The following is an 18904-nucleotide window of genomic DNA, read 5'->3' as shown; positions in this document are numbered from 1 at the left end:
GGTGGAGTGTCCTTTAGTGTAACTTTTGACCATGTCCTTGAAAGATTACGGCCGGACCTTATCCCCAAACACTTAAACTGGGATCGCATGGCCCAAAAACATACAATATATACTTGTAAAATGATTTTAACAGCACACAATATGGCCTTATATTTGGAAATGTTATCAAATTTGTGATTTCTATTTATCTTTTCTGAAAAGCTTTTGTAGTGGGCTTCAGGTGGGCATTCAGTGAGTCTGTTTAACTTGTTCAAGTCATTTTAACTTCTGCAACGGTTTCTTACATTTAACACTTTATAGTCAAGGTTTTAAGTTCGTCCCTTCTAACGTTTTAGATATGGGCGTCATTCCTGTTGATACTCATGATAGCCTCGATCCTCTGCTTTTGCTTTTCTACATCGTCGATTTTTCGGCGATCTGCCTGGGCTGCAAAGAACTTTCAAGCAAAGTACTCAGGTCTCTTGAACATCTCGAACCTTCTCGACGATCCCCTAGAAATCTGTGACGACTCGTCGCGAATTACGAATTCGAAAGTGCAGAAGGACTGCTTCACTGAACCGGCGTCAGGTCTTGTGATTCTCGACATGGCTTTGAATGTCGTTCTTACAACAGAATTCCTTTTAAAGGTCTTATTGGCGCCAGACAAGCATAAATTTCTCACTTCAATCGTTTCCATAATCGATATGGTCAATCTTTTCACTTACTGGATCTACATCAGTGTTTTTTATTTTACCTACTACCACAAAAAACAAAGTGCTGCTTCATTTGATCCGACCAAAATGATGGACAGACCTCCAAACAACTTGTGGCTTTTGAATATACTCTCGATGACCCAAATCATGCGAATCTTGAGGATTTTTAAAGTTTCGAAGATATCCCGCGGTCTTCGAGTCCTAATGTTGACTGTGAAGAAATCAATCCCCGAACTGATGCTCTTGGCATTTCTTCTGATGAACGGAATGTTCATGTTCTCCTGCATGATTTATATGGCCGAGTACAGTGTAAATGACACTTTTGCGGATATTCCAGAGGCATTTTGGTGGTCCATCATAACTCTCACAACCGTGGGCTACGGTGACACTTATCCGAAAGGCACAGCGGGCTACATTGTCGGCTCAATGGCCGCCATATCGGGATGCATTGTTACCGGTCTGGCTATTCCCATCATCGGAAACAACTTCAATACCTACTATATGTACATGAAGAACCAACTAAAGGAGGATAAGTATTTAAAGGAATTACGAAGAGATATTAATTCTGTTGGTGGAAACAACATTATGAAAGGCTTGGGTGGATTTGCAGAAAAGACGGGCATTCCAATGCTCCATAGAAAATACAGACAATTTCGCGGTGATAAGCAATACCCCGTTAGCAATCGCATAGCTAATACAACCGCAGCAAAACGAGAAGAGGGCCATCGTAAAACAAAACCTATGCTCTCTCCAACAAGAAAGAAGAATTTTCCCTTTAGTGAAACTTCTGACAATTTAAAGATGAGTCTACTTATGAGTTCAGGAAGTAGGTCAGCCGGAGGTGAACCCAGTAATCTTGGAGACAATACACGAACAACCACACTAGAGCGTGTATCCCTCGGCGACTCGGCAGACCATAGACAAAGCATTGGCATGCACTCCGATCCCATTGCTGATCGTCGAACAAGCATGCTTCATCCTTTGGCCACCGATGGATTGTTAAACTTGATTCCTTCCTCTGAGATACATACCTCCGGCAGTTTGATACGACCAGAGTGGGAAGAGCCCAGTGAAATGGAATTGGAAGAAATTCGATGCATACACGCGGCGTTGAGGAACCGAGGTCCAAACAATGCGGACCGGGAGAGTTTCAGTAGTGATATCGACCCGCATCCGAGCGGAATGTCTTTCTCCGGTTTCACCGCAAGTCTCAATGAGCAACACAACGACAGTTCCTTCTATGCTACAGCAGATTTCTGCAAGCTCAGTCCCCTAGCAGATAATACTGGTCTGAAACGCAACTATGTATGATAACAGTGATTTGCGCCTGTAGTGCCTGCCACTCTTATCTGTAGATGATGAGGAAAAACCGGTGGCAATATTACCTCTGTCCCTTCTTTCTCCCTTTATAGCGCCTTTTCAAGCATAGAGAGGATTTCGTGGTGGATCTTATTCATTCCCTACTTTTTTTCTAAGCGGTGTACAATAAAAACAACCGTGTGTCTTCCCACGCAGATACGCACGCATACATGCAAGCTGTGAATGAAGGACAGGTCTTGAAATTATTGCGTAATCCAAAGACTCATACTTGTCTAACGCTTTCTTTGATTTAAAGTTATGCTCTAATTTGACCACGTCACAGTGACGACTTGATTGTCGTAGTAATGCTGTAGGACTACTGAAATTCCATTTACAAGTAACAAAGGTTCCACTTCTAGTTTAGCCAAATTATTAGCCATTAAAAAGAATTGAAGTAATATCATCAGAAAAATAGTTCATACGAATGTTTACTAAGCCCCCATTGTCATCGAAGTGGTGGATGCGCAGTTTACAAAGGCGTATGATGAGAATTTTGCCCACTTGTCGAAACACTGTTCACTATTGCAACACACTTTTCACTTTGTTTCAATCCAACTTTATTTTCAACTATTATGGATGCAGTGAGACCAGAAAAAGGCACTATTTTGCGCACAAAAGACATCGGCGATACACATCAGGATCAACCAGGTCTGTCAGTCATCAAACAGCATGTACTAAATAAGGAATTTTATTATCACAACCAAATGCTCGTTCTGTGCTTCATTCTATTGGCTAAACAAACATTCGCACATGATTCTTTGTTGCTTAGTTCCCACCGTGTCTATGCTGCAATCATCTTGCTACTTTGACCAAATGCCAGCAATTTTGATTTGTAGCTATTGAGAGAGTTATGGATCCTATTTTAGATAAAAATGCACTGAAAACTGCATTAAATGCCTTATCATTTCATACATTGAAATGATTACTTGGAAATTCATAACCCATAATCCCACCTAAAAGCACAAATTAGGGCTTAACCATAAAATTAGCTAACTTTCATTCCTTTGGTGAACGATCCCTTTTTACTTAACCAGTGCTTGGATTGGTTCTACCTATTGATAATGGAATGGTTAAAAATTTGCAATTTTAAGTCATCGCTACCACGTCAATTTGTTTTGATTGTGATAATTAATGAAACATGATTGAAGCCTATATCTTTTTTCAAGGGAGAGCCTTTTGGTTTAGGTATTTTAGCGCACTTGGGTCTCACACACAAATAACTCGATATCGCAAACACTAGCAGCTTAGAGGGATTGAATGCATAAATCATGCATACATCTCCAGATTTGCACTTTACTAAGGATCCTGAAGTTCACCAATCAGCGGGCAGTTTAATGTGAAAACATCGGCTACTTTAATTCATTCTGCACTATTTTTTTTTGAACAAATGTTTAAATTATTAGCATAAAATAAAGTAGGGAAATACCTAAATTAAATGTTGCATGAACCAGCAAAGTTAATTAAATTTTTGCTCCATTCACTTCCTAGAAAAGTTTAATTTGTCAAAGAAGTCGATAAATAAATGAAGACTGATTTAAAAGATTTTTGATAATGTGCAAGAGTTTCCCGTCCAACCTTATTTGAGTATAACCTTTTGCAGAATAGCGTTTGTTTACTCCCTATTCTACAAGCATCTACTTGACAACGCCTGCCATTCAACTTGATTTTGACAACGGTCGAAGGTAGACCTCTGTGGCGCCATTGCAACCCCGATTTTCCATACTTACAAAAAAGCCACTTATTCATCTACTTGGTAAGTTATTTCACTTGCGTAACACTGCTGAGTTGGTGTAAAATGATGAACCTAAATGGGTGTCGCAGCTACGAATGTCGTACCAGTTTTTATCACAAAGAGGGGTCATCTTGCATTCACGTTAATCTATTAAGTTTTAGGTGAACAGAGCACTGGGACAAATAAAAGCCTTTCCAGATGCGGCTTGCCTTTTGCGCTTCTTATCGGAAACATCCCATTTGTTTTTATGGTTCCCCGATTTTCAAAAAAAAGAAAAGACAGAATGCATACAATATTGAGGATCTGTTAAAGGACATAAGTAGATATAATTCATTTTTGGCTTAGAGGGGTACATCATCAGATGCGGCTTTGGGCAGTACAGGTCTTTGACTTTTTACCGCACCTATAAACCTTAAAGGCTGGTAAAATCGCCATCAGGAACTTATCTGGCATTTAAGTAGATGGATATGTTCCAATTGAACATTCGAAAAAGTTTATCTTTTTCACCCAAAAAAGTCTACACAATCAGTTTCACTACCGCCACACTTTCCTTTGAAGTCTACCTACTAATTCAATCTTTAAACGCAAATGATATTACGCGCGGGAGGCACTTTTTAGTACACGAATCTGCCTATCAGAGTAATCACTAAAGAATGCTGCAAGGGGTAAGCTCTAGAAATACGTCTCACATTCCCCTAGATACTTCGTGTTTCAATTGCGAAACACACGTCAATTGAGGATTCCTGCCATCATATTACCGCCGAACGTGCTTAAAGCATATTTGCTACTTGTCTTTTAGCCGAATCCTTTTGCATGAAGCTTAGATGTTCCATTGGTCCTCTTTGGTAATGTTGTTTTGTCGATAAAAGTTAAACTTCGAAGGCATAAGGGTTTTGATTTTTGGTCCATTTCGATTGATGGAGTGAATCGCATTAAATTTTGTATAAATTGTAGGAATTACATACTGGAAAATGTGAAATGTTGCAGCAACTTCTACGGCTTGTTTTTTTTTGCAGAGCAGAAAGGGGAAAATATCCTTGTCAGCCTAACTGATTTATTTGCTTTTAATACCTGCTTAAAATGGACACATGAATTAATTAGTTTAAATAACCACATTTCACTTTCTCAACTGAATGAGAAGCAATATTCCAAAGCATTAATGATGTAGCACTGAATATACTTCCGATGTTACTTTTAAATGCAGTGAATTGCGAATTGTGAACAAAAAACGTGATTTGGAATGTTACATCAAGCAATAGGAAGTGTTTCCAAATATTTTGTATAAGGCGTCAGTATTGGTGAGCGAAACATTTTTCCCCTTTGTCGAATAGCGATGCGGTCTAATCTAGAGCACGTCCATGTGATCAGACCACGATCTGCCTAATTGTAGCATTCCATTTTAGCTTCTGACAAACAACCAAAATTAGCATTTGTTGCATGACGGGTCGTACTGAGTAACTGCAAGTTTTAATCACATTGAGACTGCATGCTTTGCTGGTCACATAATACCCACCGTTCAATTTCTGGCCACGTAATTAGCGACCCACAACAGACGGAGTTCTAAAATTAGTCTGCTTTAAAAGACTGTGTACCGCTATCGCTGATTGAGGTAAAATGTGAACAATTCACTGCCGAAGGACCTGAATTTAAAGCATTACGTATATTTGTGCCCTATTTGGGACTCGAGAAGGAAACCACTTCAAGTTATATTCAGTGTAATTAGTCAAAGCCAAAATGTGTGCTTAAAGTGCTTTAAGGCACTTCAACTTTTTCTGTCAAAAAATGACCCTAGTTACATCAAGCTACAGTTGATAGCAAAACCTGCTATTCCGAACGGTGATAAAATGAAAAATTCTTTCTTAGCGCTAAACACAACAAAGATTTACTATTTAACATGGTGAGTTTTTTAAAAACCATACAAAAGAAACTCAACATGTTTAAAATTCATTATAAAGCATACCTTAGCTCTTCCCGTGCATAAATTTACACAATGGATCATGTAGTAAAAGGAACCTGTCATACATGGACGAGCGATTGTCAAGCGTAAACTAAAGTGGAGCTTGAAATGCTGCCTTGATGCGTCCATTCACCAAGTGCCCATACTTTTTGTTATTTCGTGCACAGTCGAGATCAGTGGGTTAATTCATGTATGTAATGACGACCAGTACTTTTTTTAAATCAAACATATTTCCACATTGTCTATCGAACAATTTCAGCTTTAGTTCAAATACATCAAGCTTTATCTATATGTGTTTAGGATTATTGCGCCTTCGCTTATGTATGACCCACCAATTAGATCTAAAAGAAGTGTTTCCCCACCTCAGTGTTACTAAAAAAATGAGCCTTCAGAAAAGCACTTGCCTAAACTTAATTTTATGGATTAGAGGGAGATAGAGAGAAAAGGAAGGCTCTGCCGCACTCAGTCGTTTTGATCGTGATTGTGGTAAGAATGGGAGAGATTGAAAAAAAAAACGGAAAGGGATTTACGTTAAGGTAAACAGGGAAATAGGCATTGTCTCAAAGATGATTAGGCACCTAAACTACAAAATTAATCTGTCCAAATTTGACAAAAAACAAATTTATACGAATGGGTTGTAAAACTAAGCCTTTTTAATGAACTAAATAAGCTGTAAATGGGAGACTCACTAATAAAGACGGTATTTTCTCTAAACTACGTGAATAAACCTACTTATTCATGCAATTCTACTTTATCTGAGTGCTATGAAACTTTGATTATCTTGTCTTTCATGCATATTTATTTCCCGTGACAAAACTTAGTACTGTTGGATTTTGAGCATTGCCATAGAGACCGGTGTGACTGATTGAAACCGGAAGTAACCTTTGTTGTACCTGTTCACTTTCCTGTAGCTGCAATATGACGATTTTACTCGTAAGCTGGTCTTCAGATCATTGTGTTCCCTTTCGTCCTGTAAATTGAATGATACTTTTAAAGTAATACCAGGTTGTGTCCTCACCTAAACCTTGGCATTTAAAAAAGAATTCGCAGACTACAGACAAAGGCCAAAATTTTCGAATGACGCTGATTGGGGAAAGGGCAGTGTGTGCACGAATGCGAAAAGTCCCTTTGAAAAATGCTGCTCGACTGTAATATCTTATTAATTTCATTGAAGCTTTCATCGCGGCTCAACACAAATACTCGAATAAAAAGTTCTTTTTTCCTTATCTTCTCTTTTGAAGGCAAATGAACGTGCGAAACCTATTATTTCACGAAAAAAATATTGAATATGCAAAATACCGTAATGCTTTAGAACCAGCATTACAACACATTCCATTATTTACTTCTTGGACAAACTTGTATTCCTCCTTGATTCACGAAAGCATAATTAAACTCCATGTACACGCTTCGTATCCACCAAAAAATGCTTTGTTCTCATCGGGAATTACTGGTTAGGGGGTATTTGTCAAATTCATAGTATCTATATTACGAATGTATAAAAAAATGCATAAAATAAAATACAAGCTTACTATTTCCATCAGAAAATTAACCCAGTCCTTTCACACTGTGATTGCAAATTCTTTTTTTTAAGCATTGAGTTAGTGGGGTCCTGCTGGACGAGACCAAAGCAAATTAATGAGAGATAAAGGGCCTCCGCTTGGGTGCATGTGTGAGTGCAGGATTGTCAGCAGTCGCAAATGACACCTACAAATCCACAGCTACTTTTCTCGATGTTGCCCGGGCGCCCCGCAGGAACGCTCAATGATCGCATGTGCGCATGAGTGCTTTGAGGGAGGGCTCGAGGGCAAACCCACCGCTTTCATACCTCCTGCACACTCCCCGTCAGTACGTAGGCAGAACCGCTCAGGGCTGCAAGCCTCCAATCCCCAAGCTCATCTCGATTTTCATTTAATAGTTGCTAAACATCGCCCTCTATTCTTACCTTCATAAATTCCTTCAAATATTTCCTTTTCCAAAACTTTTTTTGATTTCCTTTTTAGATATGTTTTCCGAAGGCATCTTACCTTAACAAGCAATAACAATGGAGTATTTAATCCCTGTTCTACATATTCTATATTGTTTATTTTATATCAGTTGAGGTTTGATGTATTGTTTGGCTTTGAAGGTTTCTTAATTTTTAGTTTGTGTTGTTAACAAGGTGTTGATGCTATCTCATCACTTAGTTGCATACGAGTTTGCAGTGCAAAACCTCAATTCATTCCTTAAATCTAGCTAAAAATAATTTCGTATAAACTAAGTAATTAAAGTCTAATGTCATATTATCATGTACACTTCGAATTTGCATAATTGTGCCATGCAACGATAACAGGAGGCAGAGAATACTGACTTTGGCCGAGCAATAATTCGGGAGAAGATCTTGAGAGGGCTCGAAAGTTATAAATAAAAAACAACTGAATATGTTGGTAAAAACGCCCGATTATTACCTATTAAAATAAGGTGTATGGATCAGTCAATTTACTACATTTAGACAAAGACTTAAAATGGCAGAAACTAAGAGTTGTATTTTAACCATATTTGGATACGCTATTTAGGCACTGATTAATTTCTAAGATAATAAAACTTTATTTTGAGAATCAGTAATAAGAAGCTCGTCTCATTAAAACACATCTACTGTCCGACTGGTCTTAGTCGTATTCACAGGCATGACAACGCCTTCCACCCCACCTTATATCCAGGTTCTTTGGGTTTTCTCCCTTCCTCAGAGCTCTACCTCTGCTAGTCGCTGCGCAGCTATGAGACGCCTCATTGCTTTGCCACTCCTTTTGACACCTAATTTTTGAATTAGAACGGCTTTGTACGTCTTCTTAATGGGCTTACCAACCGATCTAAATGTTTGTGCAAACATTAGGTCAACTTCATTGTGTCACGCAGAAGTCTCCAACCGTGAAAACGATGTCCATTACTGCGTGTTTTCATAGGAGTGCTACTAAAATTTGTAAGTAGAAGTTATTTATTTAACACTAACTTGTCATCTGTTAATGCCTAGTGGTTGAAGTGGAAACAGGACTCTTGAGTCCCACTTTTAAGGTTTAATCAGGCATTTTATAAAGTTCTCATAGCTGCAGCTTGTTGAATTCTCCCCTCAGGTAATTACCAATGATGAATGCCTTGTTGAAGTGATGTAGTTGGTAAAAAACATTACAGTAGTGCCAAAACTGATAGTTAGCTTACCATCTTGTAATTAAACACGTAGGGCATAGTTTGAGAAGTTTGCAAGTTTTAACACTAATTGAAGAAGTCAAAGGTGCAGACATGTACACAAGTGATAGCAAAACGAGAGCATTTATGGTTTTCAAGTGCACTGTGAATTCCCAAAATATTTTACTAAATAGTTCCCTTTAGGTATTTTCATGAAGCCTTGTGGATAAAAGGATTAAAAATTATGAAACTTAATTGTAAAAAATATACTAATGATTGCACGCCTAATGTTTCCTACCATTTAATCATGATTTAATTCATCAAGGCATCCATTGCCTTCATCCGATGCGTTCATGTGATGATGAGTTGGTTCGGCTTTTCAATGCAAATTCATTCGAAGCTGTAGCGACTGTTGACAAACCGGTGTAATTTAAGCACACCCGGAGAATGCTGAAATGGTTTTGCATCCATTTCGTATTTTTGTGCAATACAAGAGATACTTGCACCTTACCCCTCGCAAATTTGTTAAGACAACTTCAAAAGAAAGAGATCGAAAATTTGTTCTTCAAAAAAGGTTTGGAAAAATCACCCTATTTCTATTTAACAAAATTCAAAATAGATTTGATTGACTTAGAACACCATGCTGATGACAGCCGAAACCTAGATATGCTTGTTTCAGATGAGAACTTAAATAAACGAATTCAAATAGCGTATTTTATACTTTAAAATAGGGATGTACCCAACTATCATCTTTTGCTTGTACCTCTTTTAACTCTAAAATCGCCTATCGAAGGCAAACGGGCAAACTCACAAACGCTTACGTAAGTTTCTCTCTTGATACGAAGAAAATGTGATAGTGACCATTCTTGAAATAGGGCAGCAATTTAATTTGATGCAAAAACGGCTCCACCACACACGACGTTTGATGTGGTTCAATTATTCAAAGCGCTGACTGCTACATTTGGCTGCATGAGGAACGCAGTCCAACATAGATATGCCAAATACCTCCTATGAAGGGAAAATAAAGAAGATGCCGCTTCCTTTGTTGGTATCTAAAGCCTACAATTGTGCTGTTTTTGCCTACATTAGGATGTAGTGATAAATGTTTTCGTTGGCACTTCCTCTACTTTGCCGCAATTTTGCAGTATATTAGTACTTTTGAATTTTTACATACTACCTTACCCTAACTCGGAGACTCGACGAGCATTATCGATATAATCTTCCTTATCTGGCATTTCGTATTCGTTATCCATCTATCCATGATTGCGTGAGTTAATCAGAGTCAAGGAAAGCTGCACTACCAGCAACCGTAAACTGAATGAATATGAGTTCAAGTACTCACCACTTGAAATGCCGAAATAGCATAATATTTTTTTGTAAGCACAAAAAGGAAAAATTTATAACTTGCGGCTCACAAGGAGCCTAAGCAACATGCTCATATTAACGATTAAAGGCGGAAATCTCTAGCAGGACAGGAGAGGGCATCCAAAATAAATGTGAGCCCCTTCTAAAAATTTGTAGTCTAGAATGCCATCTTTCAAACATCACTTATAGATTTGCATTGATGAGAAGCCGTGTTGAACTATTTAACCTTTTCTAACTACCATTTAGGTACTTTGTATTAGGATAAAGCAACTGTGGCAGCCATTCTTCGCCTCAACAAAAATTGCATTCCAATAAGGTTTGGCAATATGTGCAATTCACTTTCGATGGTCCGATGATTCCAAGCCTCCCAAACAACCATAATGTGCACGCTGAAACAATATATACTATTGTTGGGCTAATTTGGGCTGCAAAATTACATTGTGATGTGGTTTGTGTGGACGAGTATGATAACAAAATCATATTCGTTTACGTGATGCCAAACTTGCGTTATTAAATAAATAAAGGTTTTAAGGTAAGTTATTGTGAAAATGCCCAACGAAATGGTGAGACTTCATTTTAACACTCTACTTCAAATAATTCTATCGATAGGAGATGGTCGGAATTTGGTCATATTTTCGGTCTCATGAAGTGACATCTCGTCCACTCATTCGGGATTTTTTTGTTTATCATTTCATCAAGCTAAACAACGTGATTTCCCCCACCATAAAAACGGCCTCATGAACGCTACTTGCGATTCGTCGATTTCTTCTTAGTGTCGGTCAGTTTACTCCAAGTTCGATGTAACCCAAGTATGACTAGGCCTAGAGAGGGTAAAAGTGATAACCTGAGCGAGGATACTTATTTTGTCACCGAAGGACAGCCATATTCTTGTAATTTGAGGGCTAACATTGAAGCCCGATGCCCAAATTTCTAGGGGTTTTGCGCATGAAATTGTATTCCAAGTTGTTCCTCCTTCATTGAATACTTGATGTGATTTATATGTGCTTGAAGGTTGTCAACTTTGTAAGTCCTTCAAGAATACATCCCACAGTTGAACCAAATAATGCTCGATTAGAAAAAAAAGTGGTTTGACCAAAAAGTATTTTATTGAACTAGTTATTTAGGTTAGATGCCAGAATATGATAGTTGTCGTTCTGGAGGTATCCGCTGCCACATATAAAAGGGATGAAATTGTGATTTGGCCAGGAAGTGCGAATGATTCATCAATTTATTATACATTACAAAATTTATTCCCCAAGCGAAGAATGATCAAAATGCTCTGACTCTGAAACTTATTCATTAAAAGTCTAAAACAATATTTGTCATTTTTAGCTATCGTTAGCATGATTAAGTCCAAGACTACATGTCCCAACTTCTGCATTTGAAGTCGCTTACTAACTAGGGGTAAAAGCGAGATCGCCGGCTTTTTGAACTGAAACCCCCATAAAAGTAAATTCGCCGATAATTAACATCCAACCACTCAGCGTTGCACATTAAAAGCTTCTCATATTGCACATTAGAATATATAGGATCATATGAAGTATAAGTTAAACATGAGTGAATTCACTGAAAAAGTGCCATTAGGTCAATTCTTGAGGGTAAATGAAAATACACGACAGAAGCGTGGGGAAAATACAAAATGACGATCGAAATGCCCACGTGATTGAGGCCTCTTCATCATTGAGATAGCGTTTGAATTCGATTACACTTCATGGGATTACTTTCAACCTGCATCTCTAAAATGATGCAACATAATAAGCAGGAATGGGATGCAAAAAAAGGAACAAAATAAATCAGTTCTCGGGACAGCATCCGTAAAAAGGACAAATTGCACCTGCATTAATTTTTAAAAGCACCATGCATATTGCACACTTATCTCCATTGTAAAACCAGGTTAATATTTATTTAGCTTAAGTAGAATTCTAACCATCTCTACGCAATAAGTCTTCCGTTATTTCGAGCGTTAAAAACCAATTGCTTATCGTCAACTTAGTAAAGCCACATTTTCTTAAGGATTGGCAGAAGTAAGAGAGGTAACATGGGACAATTCCACACGAGAAGTTCGGCACGCAATCCAACCAGCTAACGGCATCCCGTGAAGATCACGTGATCACGTCCACTAAACAAATTTGCTACTTACATCAAAAGCGGTCCAGCAAACAGCTAAATTGGCCAACGTAAAGGAAACATACATAGGCTCAGCCTGCTCGTTCCCCTTCAGATGCTGAATTTCTTCCCAAACAAGAACCTTAAGACGCTCCTTTGGAAGATCGTCTGCTTCGTGTGTAAACGGATGGGGACATGTCGGCTTTAAAGGTAAAAGTAAACAAGTAATTAACAGTCCATTTAGCCTGGACAGTGTTATCAGTTCCCCCAGCCTTTCAAAACATATGGTTTTGTAAAAAACGTGAGCTTCTCACAGCAAAGATTTGTATTTTACACAATACAAGCATGGTCAAAGGCAGACACCGTGGGCGGGGAAAATTAATCAATTTGCTGAAAAGCTATACTCCATTAGGGGTAGACCGAAACACGAAGCATGCGAAAGAAGCGACCCAATCGGAAGTACGTGCGACCAAAGAATTGAATATACACATATGAAGGCGAAAACGCATACAGTTAGATAAATAGTGTATTCAGGTAAGAAGGCCTCTTACCTTTCATAGCCTTAAATCCGTCTACCAAGTTCACAGAAAATGGTTACACTTGCTTCAGTTATTTTTGTAAGGTTTAAGAACGCATTATAATGAAAGTACAACAATTGTTGGCGTTGGCAACTCTTCATACGACAATGCTGAAATCCTGGGCATAAAAGGCACATGCGCTTAAACAAAGCACAAGTTAAGCAGTTTATTACTAGCACCCTTAGCTACTTCAAAATCCACTCAATAAAATAGCGTCGAATGTATGAAACTTTCGCAGAAAAAGTGCATGTTTTGCGCTGGTGAAACAATCAAAAATAATAACTTAGTTCCAGATCAGTATATTCAGAGAATGGCTAGTTTGTAGGAATTTTTACGTGAGAACAATTCTTACAGACGAGAGAGGGTCTTGATGAAAGCAACTTTAAACTTTGGGTTACGTTTCTAAAAGCTTATTCGTTTTTTCAGACAACGCACCTCGTCAGATGGATCGTAGTATTGTGCCAGGTAAGGATGGGCAAGTGCTTCTTCCACCGTTATTCGACGCGAGGGAGCGAAACAAAGCAAACGATCAAGCAGATCCAACCCTGGAAATAAAAAATCAGTATTCTAATTTATCTTAGCCAATAGATACCGGAAGTGCCACGACAAAATCGGGACGTAATAAAAACTACAGTAATGTCTTGTGCAATTTATAAGTTGAAAAATAATGCCACGCAAGCGCCAACGTGTTTACACATTGATTAGAGGGCTTGCATTCAAAGGCTCGAACATCTTGTAATATTTTTTTTTCATGTGGAAAATTCAAATGTATTTCTCACCATCAAACAGGGCGAAAATTGCTTTCATTCAGGCCATCGCGAATCGTTAAATAGGTGCAGCCTATCAAAACGGTCACCACTGTGAAAGAGATACCCAATTGATAGATATCAACATAAAAAATTACATTTACAGTGACAATCTCCATGCCATTCCAAATTTTACTACGAACTTCTCCCTCAATTTTTGTCGGATCGAACCTCTCTCCCTTAGGTTAGCACCTTTTCTTCTTAATAAAATGACACCGCACCACCGCAATGAAGTCTCGAAAGCATGGAAAGGTATCACAACTGCTGCTGTCCTTCTAAATCCAATTGGAACAGTTGCTATAAATATGAGTAGAATGGCCACAAAAGTAAGGAAGACCAATATTCGAACCCTTTTAAAAAAAGGAGCTGCACACGAATTGCCATAATCTACTTGACACGCCCATTGTTTAACATAAACAAATCAACAAAGAGCATAGTCCATGTCACTTGTTTTGCAGAAGCTAGCATTAATTAATAGCAAAAGCAATTCATACGTTGGAAAGCATAATAGTTGGCGAAATTTTAAGCGGAAATGCAGGAAGGAAAATGACGAACACAGATTTACTCAATGGCTCGGCCAGGGTTAAATCATTATACGTACCCTTTGGGTCTGCAAATGGGAAGAGTTGCTGCCAGGGTATTTTTTTCCGTTTTGGCAACTGCTCTAGGTACGTTCTAGCCTAAAAAAATAACAAATCATAAAGCAAACTTTCAACGATTTGATGAAATGGACATAGAACTACGTTGGTACGGCGACAATTTCAGCAGATTAGCTGCGGGCCTAGACCATCTCATGCAATGCAACCCAAATTGCGCCTACGGATGAAAACACTTCATGACGCAGTTCCCAAAAACCACAAATCCCATAAGGTTTAAAACCTCAAGTGAACTTCAACCACCTTTCTTTGCACTCCAGGCATTTCTGTCTCTCAAACATCGCAGTTAGCTTGTATCCTTCCAGCCTTGATAGCAATTCAACTCAACCACATTCCCACCGTAACCGCACTTAAGTTACAAGTTGGAAATTGAAGAAATTTTTTTACCTTCAAAGTGTAAGGTTTCTTGGTCATTCCTGACTATTACTCGATCAAGAAACTCAGAATAACCTGCCCAAACATTAACGCAACATTCGAACAACATAAATCTTCCCATATTTACTGAATCGAACAGTATTTCAGACTGCTTGCTATCTATGAAGATAGGAAGTTAGGCTCACCCTTAACGCGAGATTTCTCATTTCCGAAATCCCTCACAGGGAAAATAGTAGTTTGAAAACCATATATATTTAGAGACCAATCTTCCCACATTTTTTGCAAAAAAAGCGCAATTAAATTACCTATGATTATAATAATCCCATGAAGTTCCTATATTTAAACCTTGAAAATAGACAGCTTACGGAATGGTTTTGATCAACGGAAATGTCATTTTACGGACTCGAAACCACGCTAAGTCAAACTGGGTGACACAAACATCTGATTCACAAAAGCATGTTAAGTTACATTTGGCTTTTGACTGTCCATCCTTCCACAGTTCTGTACGGTATACTTTCTCAGCGTTTAAATGAACCCCACGGGGTGTGAATTGAGACTCCTAGTTTGTGTTTTTTAGATACCATTATTAGCATTTAAAGCTCCAAATGTGGCTTATTATTAATAGTGATATGAGGAAAGAAGCAACTCATGTTCATATGAAAAGATGAGTTGGAAAACACGGGAAAATACCTAACTTTATCTGTGATTAGGTATGCCAGATTGGCATGGATTTCGAAAGAAAAGAACAGAGATATGCTATAACACAAGCGAAGTTTCATTTCCAAGCACTCAAATACATAGTGGAAACAAGCTAGAGACCGAGCCATAGCCCAGATGTAGGCTAGCACTTAAATTCCGTTTTCCTCCAGTGGAATTTGATTACTTATTATTATTTCAAAAGTACCATCATGTGCATTCCTTAGTTAAAATAGTTCGGCTTTACTCTCTCCTTAAAAACCAATTCATTTTCTACAGAAATAATAAAATTATCAATTTTTCCCCTTTCCTCATGAGCATCACGTGATGAACACTCACACTTGTTTAACTGCTCTGGTAACAAATTTCGCAGACCTTTTAGTGACTCCAGCATTGGATATTAGCGGCGACTCTGAGTTTTACGAGTCAAATACTTTCGGTGTTCATTACCTAGGCGTATTTACGGAGGCGAATTATGCATCCACATGGCGTCATCAAACTATGCTCCCGCGTTTTCTGGTGTCTATTTCACTGTTCTTTAATATCGCAAAAAACCTCAACAGTTATGAAACGAACAAACCATTTGTTTCTCGGATAAAAACTGCATGCAGTTGTAGACTCGTTATGTACATGGAAAGATAGAGCCAAACCAATAGCCCGACTTGAATGTAGTGGTGACAAAATTACGGCCATTAAAGTGCACATAAGCAGAGGCAAGCCATACGGAATTTAGAGAATACCAAATAACCAACGCATGAATGGATTAGAGCATCTGATCTCCTTATAAAAGAGGTGACTTTTCTAGACAAACTGAGTACCTCTCATTCTCATCAAGATTAAATGCAAGATTGAGTTGGTTATCTCAAAGCAGTTGATGACGGTTACCACAATTAGCACCGCCTTCGTTCACAGCTATGCCATCACCTACGGAAACGTCTGCTTGGGAGGATTTTTCGAATTTTATTTTTGATTTCCATGGTTTAGCAGTTTGCTACCATATTCAAGTAAATTGGTTTTCAAACAACGCTAGGACTTTATCAAAGATTACTCTAGAGAGCGTGGGAAAATGGTTTGTCTAGTTTACCGAAGCAATTAAAGAAAACGGAGACTGGGACACTGGTTCCAGGATTGGCGTTCCTTACGTTTCGTGGAAGACATCCAATTTGAAGCATGTGATCTATTTCTATTGCTTTCGTGTCTTAGCAGCCTAATTATGACTTGTTAAAGGTTATTCTAGTAGCCAACCTATGAAACAAGAGTATTTTATTAGTATAAAGGGTATGTTTTTCGCCATAACTTCGTTCCAAAATGCCAGTTTCACAAGCAACTTCAAGGTTATACTGTAACCGTTAAACTCAAGAAAGTGACTTTAAGTTTGACCCACCTTTGTGTTACTTATGGAGTTGATGTCCTCTTGGTGAGGCGAACCAAGAACCTCAAGAATCATCTTCAACTGGTCAATATCTAGAATTGTGGTAAGGTGCATTACACAACCTCATTTCTCCTTTGCTCCTACTGAACTTACTTCAGAAGAAACGAGGACTTCGCTCTCTCGCACAGGGACAACAGTAGTGAATCAAGTTACCATTAAGCTTTAAACATTTCATCTGAGTCTAGACTTTCCTTCGTAATTTTATTTGTATAAACACAAGAACTCTCACACCTAATAACACCTTCGGAGTAAAATATAATCAAAGTTCAGCACTGTTACGAAGCATCTGTTTTATTGCGAAAAAGGAGGAAACTAGAAATCAAATCAAATTATAAATCAATTTGGAGATTATTAGGGACTCTACTCTACTTCCCCGTGATAGCCGCATATAAGGTGATATGAATAAATAAGAAACCCAAGTTTCATATCTATATAGTGCCTTAAAAATGGCAAATATTTGTGCTAGGTGCATGACTTTTAAAATTCACCTAATGCATTACAACTACCTTATAATGGGAATCTCACAAAGGAGCTTGTAGTACACCAAATATTGCATACCTTGACTGGAGGAAAAAATGCACCTATGGTAGTTCAAATGCACAAGATATGCCTAAAGGAATAAAAGGATACAATGTTTCCCCGGAAAAAGAACGCGGTTGCTATACATCTCGGCTAGGATGCAACCGATGGACCAGAGGTCGATGGCTTTGGTGTAGACTTTCGATGTGAGCATAATTTCTGGCGCACGGTACCAGCGAGTGGCCACGTACTCAGTCAGCAATCCAGCCTGATCGCATTGGGGATCGGCAATTCGTGCGAGCCCAAAATCACATATCTTGAATAACAACGTTTAGAAAGAAGTCATTACACGACGCACCTACGCTATAGTCAAAACTAACTACCACAGGAAACTACTGTAGACCTACTCAAGGGTGTATTTTAGGAGGGAATCAGGGACCTTAGCCATCATTATACGTCAGTTAAGGTCGGAATTAGGATATGTTTATATACAAAAGCAAAAAGGGCTCAAAACAATCTGACACGAAGGGGACGGTAAAAGAAAGCTCAAAGGTAAAATCAACTTGTTTTTGTTTTATAAATGAGGCTGCTGATTCCAAACATTTCGTATGCATTGAACCTGTAATTAGTTTGAGCATTCGCATCGCACACCTAAAATTTTATTAATTCAATACCAAATTTGAGTGTAGCTACTCACCAATATATGCTACATAGGTGTGAATTCAAGGCAATAAACCTACCCGCAAATCACACATTCGATTCAAAAGTATATTACTTGGCTTCAAATCTCGGTGCAAAACGTTCGCGGAATGTATGTACTTCAAGCCTAAAGTAAACTCAAAAAAGATCAAGTTACCTCGAAGCATTTGGTAAAGGAAGTAACAGGTGTGCTCGCGACTCAACTGCTGTACTTTTAAAAACTTATAAAGATCAGTTTCCATGTATTTTTCCACAATGTAACTAGAAATCACAAGAAAAGTGCCCTTACACTTCCTTCATGTCCTCAAAATTTGACGTTGTAAAAACATCGTACAGTGGAATAATCTAAGAAATACCAGAAAAACAAATTAAAACATACGTTCTCGTGGTCTAAACGACTAAGGATTCGAATCTCCCGATAGGTACGTTGACAATATGTTTGGTGCTCAAATGGTGTGATTCTCTTAATGGCAACCCTCTCATTGCGCTGATGATCAAATGCAGAACTGCGAAACTGGGGTTGTTCCTACAAGATTGGCTTACATAACCATTCCATAAGCGCCTTCACCAATGTAACTAAGATTTGTAAAACGCGGACCAATGTCGAACACCTGGCCCTTGATCGTATATGGATCAGAAATATCACCACTCATTATTGGTTGAATTAGAATAGCCAAGTTTATCAAGGTTACTTAGTCCAAAGGAATGACAATGTTGACAGCGTAATCAGCTCGAGGTCACCGCATAAGTAAAGGCACAATTGTTTAGTGAAA

At 38.4% G+C, this 18904-nt stretch overlaps 2 protein-coding genes across 2 annotated transcripts; one reads left to right on the top strand and one right to left on the bottom strand. All coding sequences in view use genetic code 11, as the record gives it.

Annotated features, from left to right (window-relative positions):
- Window positions 1-362: 362 nt before the first annotated feature.
- On the top strand, window positions 363-2003 carry EGR_00107 (Potassium voltage-gated channel subfamily A member; the record flags this gene model as incomplete). The annotated part of the gene is made up of 1 exon (XM_024489356.1): window positions 363-2003. The coding sequence occupies one exon, from the start codon at window positions 363-365 to the stop codon at window positions 2001-2003; it is 1641 nt and encodes a 546-aa protein (XP_024356034.1).
- A 9984-nt stretch (window positions 2004-11987) lies between these two features.
- EGR_00106 (Mitogen-activated protein kinase) lies at window positions 11988-18784 on the bottom strand (the record flags this gene model as incomplete). The annotated part of the gene is made up of 10 exons (XM_024489355.1): window positions 11988-12000; window positions 12457-12572; window positions 13384-13493; window positions 14356-14434; window positions 16866-16945; window positions 17544-17748; window positions 18173-18392; window positions 18421-18476; window positions 18511-18637; window positions 18675-18784. 10 exons carry the CDS (start codon window positions 18782-18784, stop codon window positions 11988-11990), a joined length of 1116 nt encoding a protein of 371 aa, XP_024356033.1.
- Between the last annotated feature and the right edge of the window lie 120 nt (window positions 18785-18904).

The sequence above is a fragment of the Echinococcus granulosus genome, assembly GCF_000524195.1.
Source record: "Echinococcus granulosus chromosome Unknown EG_S00001, whole genome shotgun sequence".
NCBI classification, from domain to species: domain Eukaryota; kingdom Metazoa; phylum Platyhelminthes; class Cestoda; order Cyclophyllidea; family Taeniidae; genus Echinococcus; species Echinococcus granulosus.
Note: the sequence above shows the minus strand (reverse complement) of the source record. Positions and strands in the feature narration are given on the sequence as shown.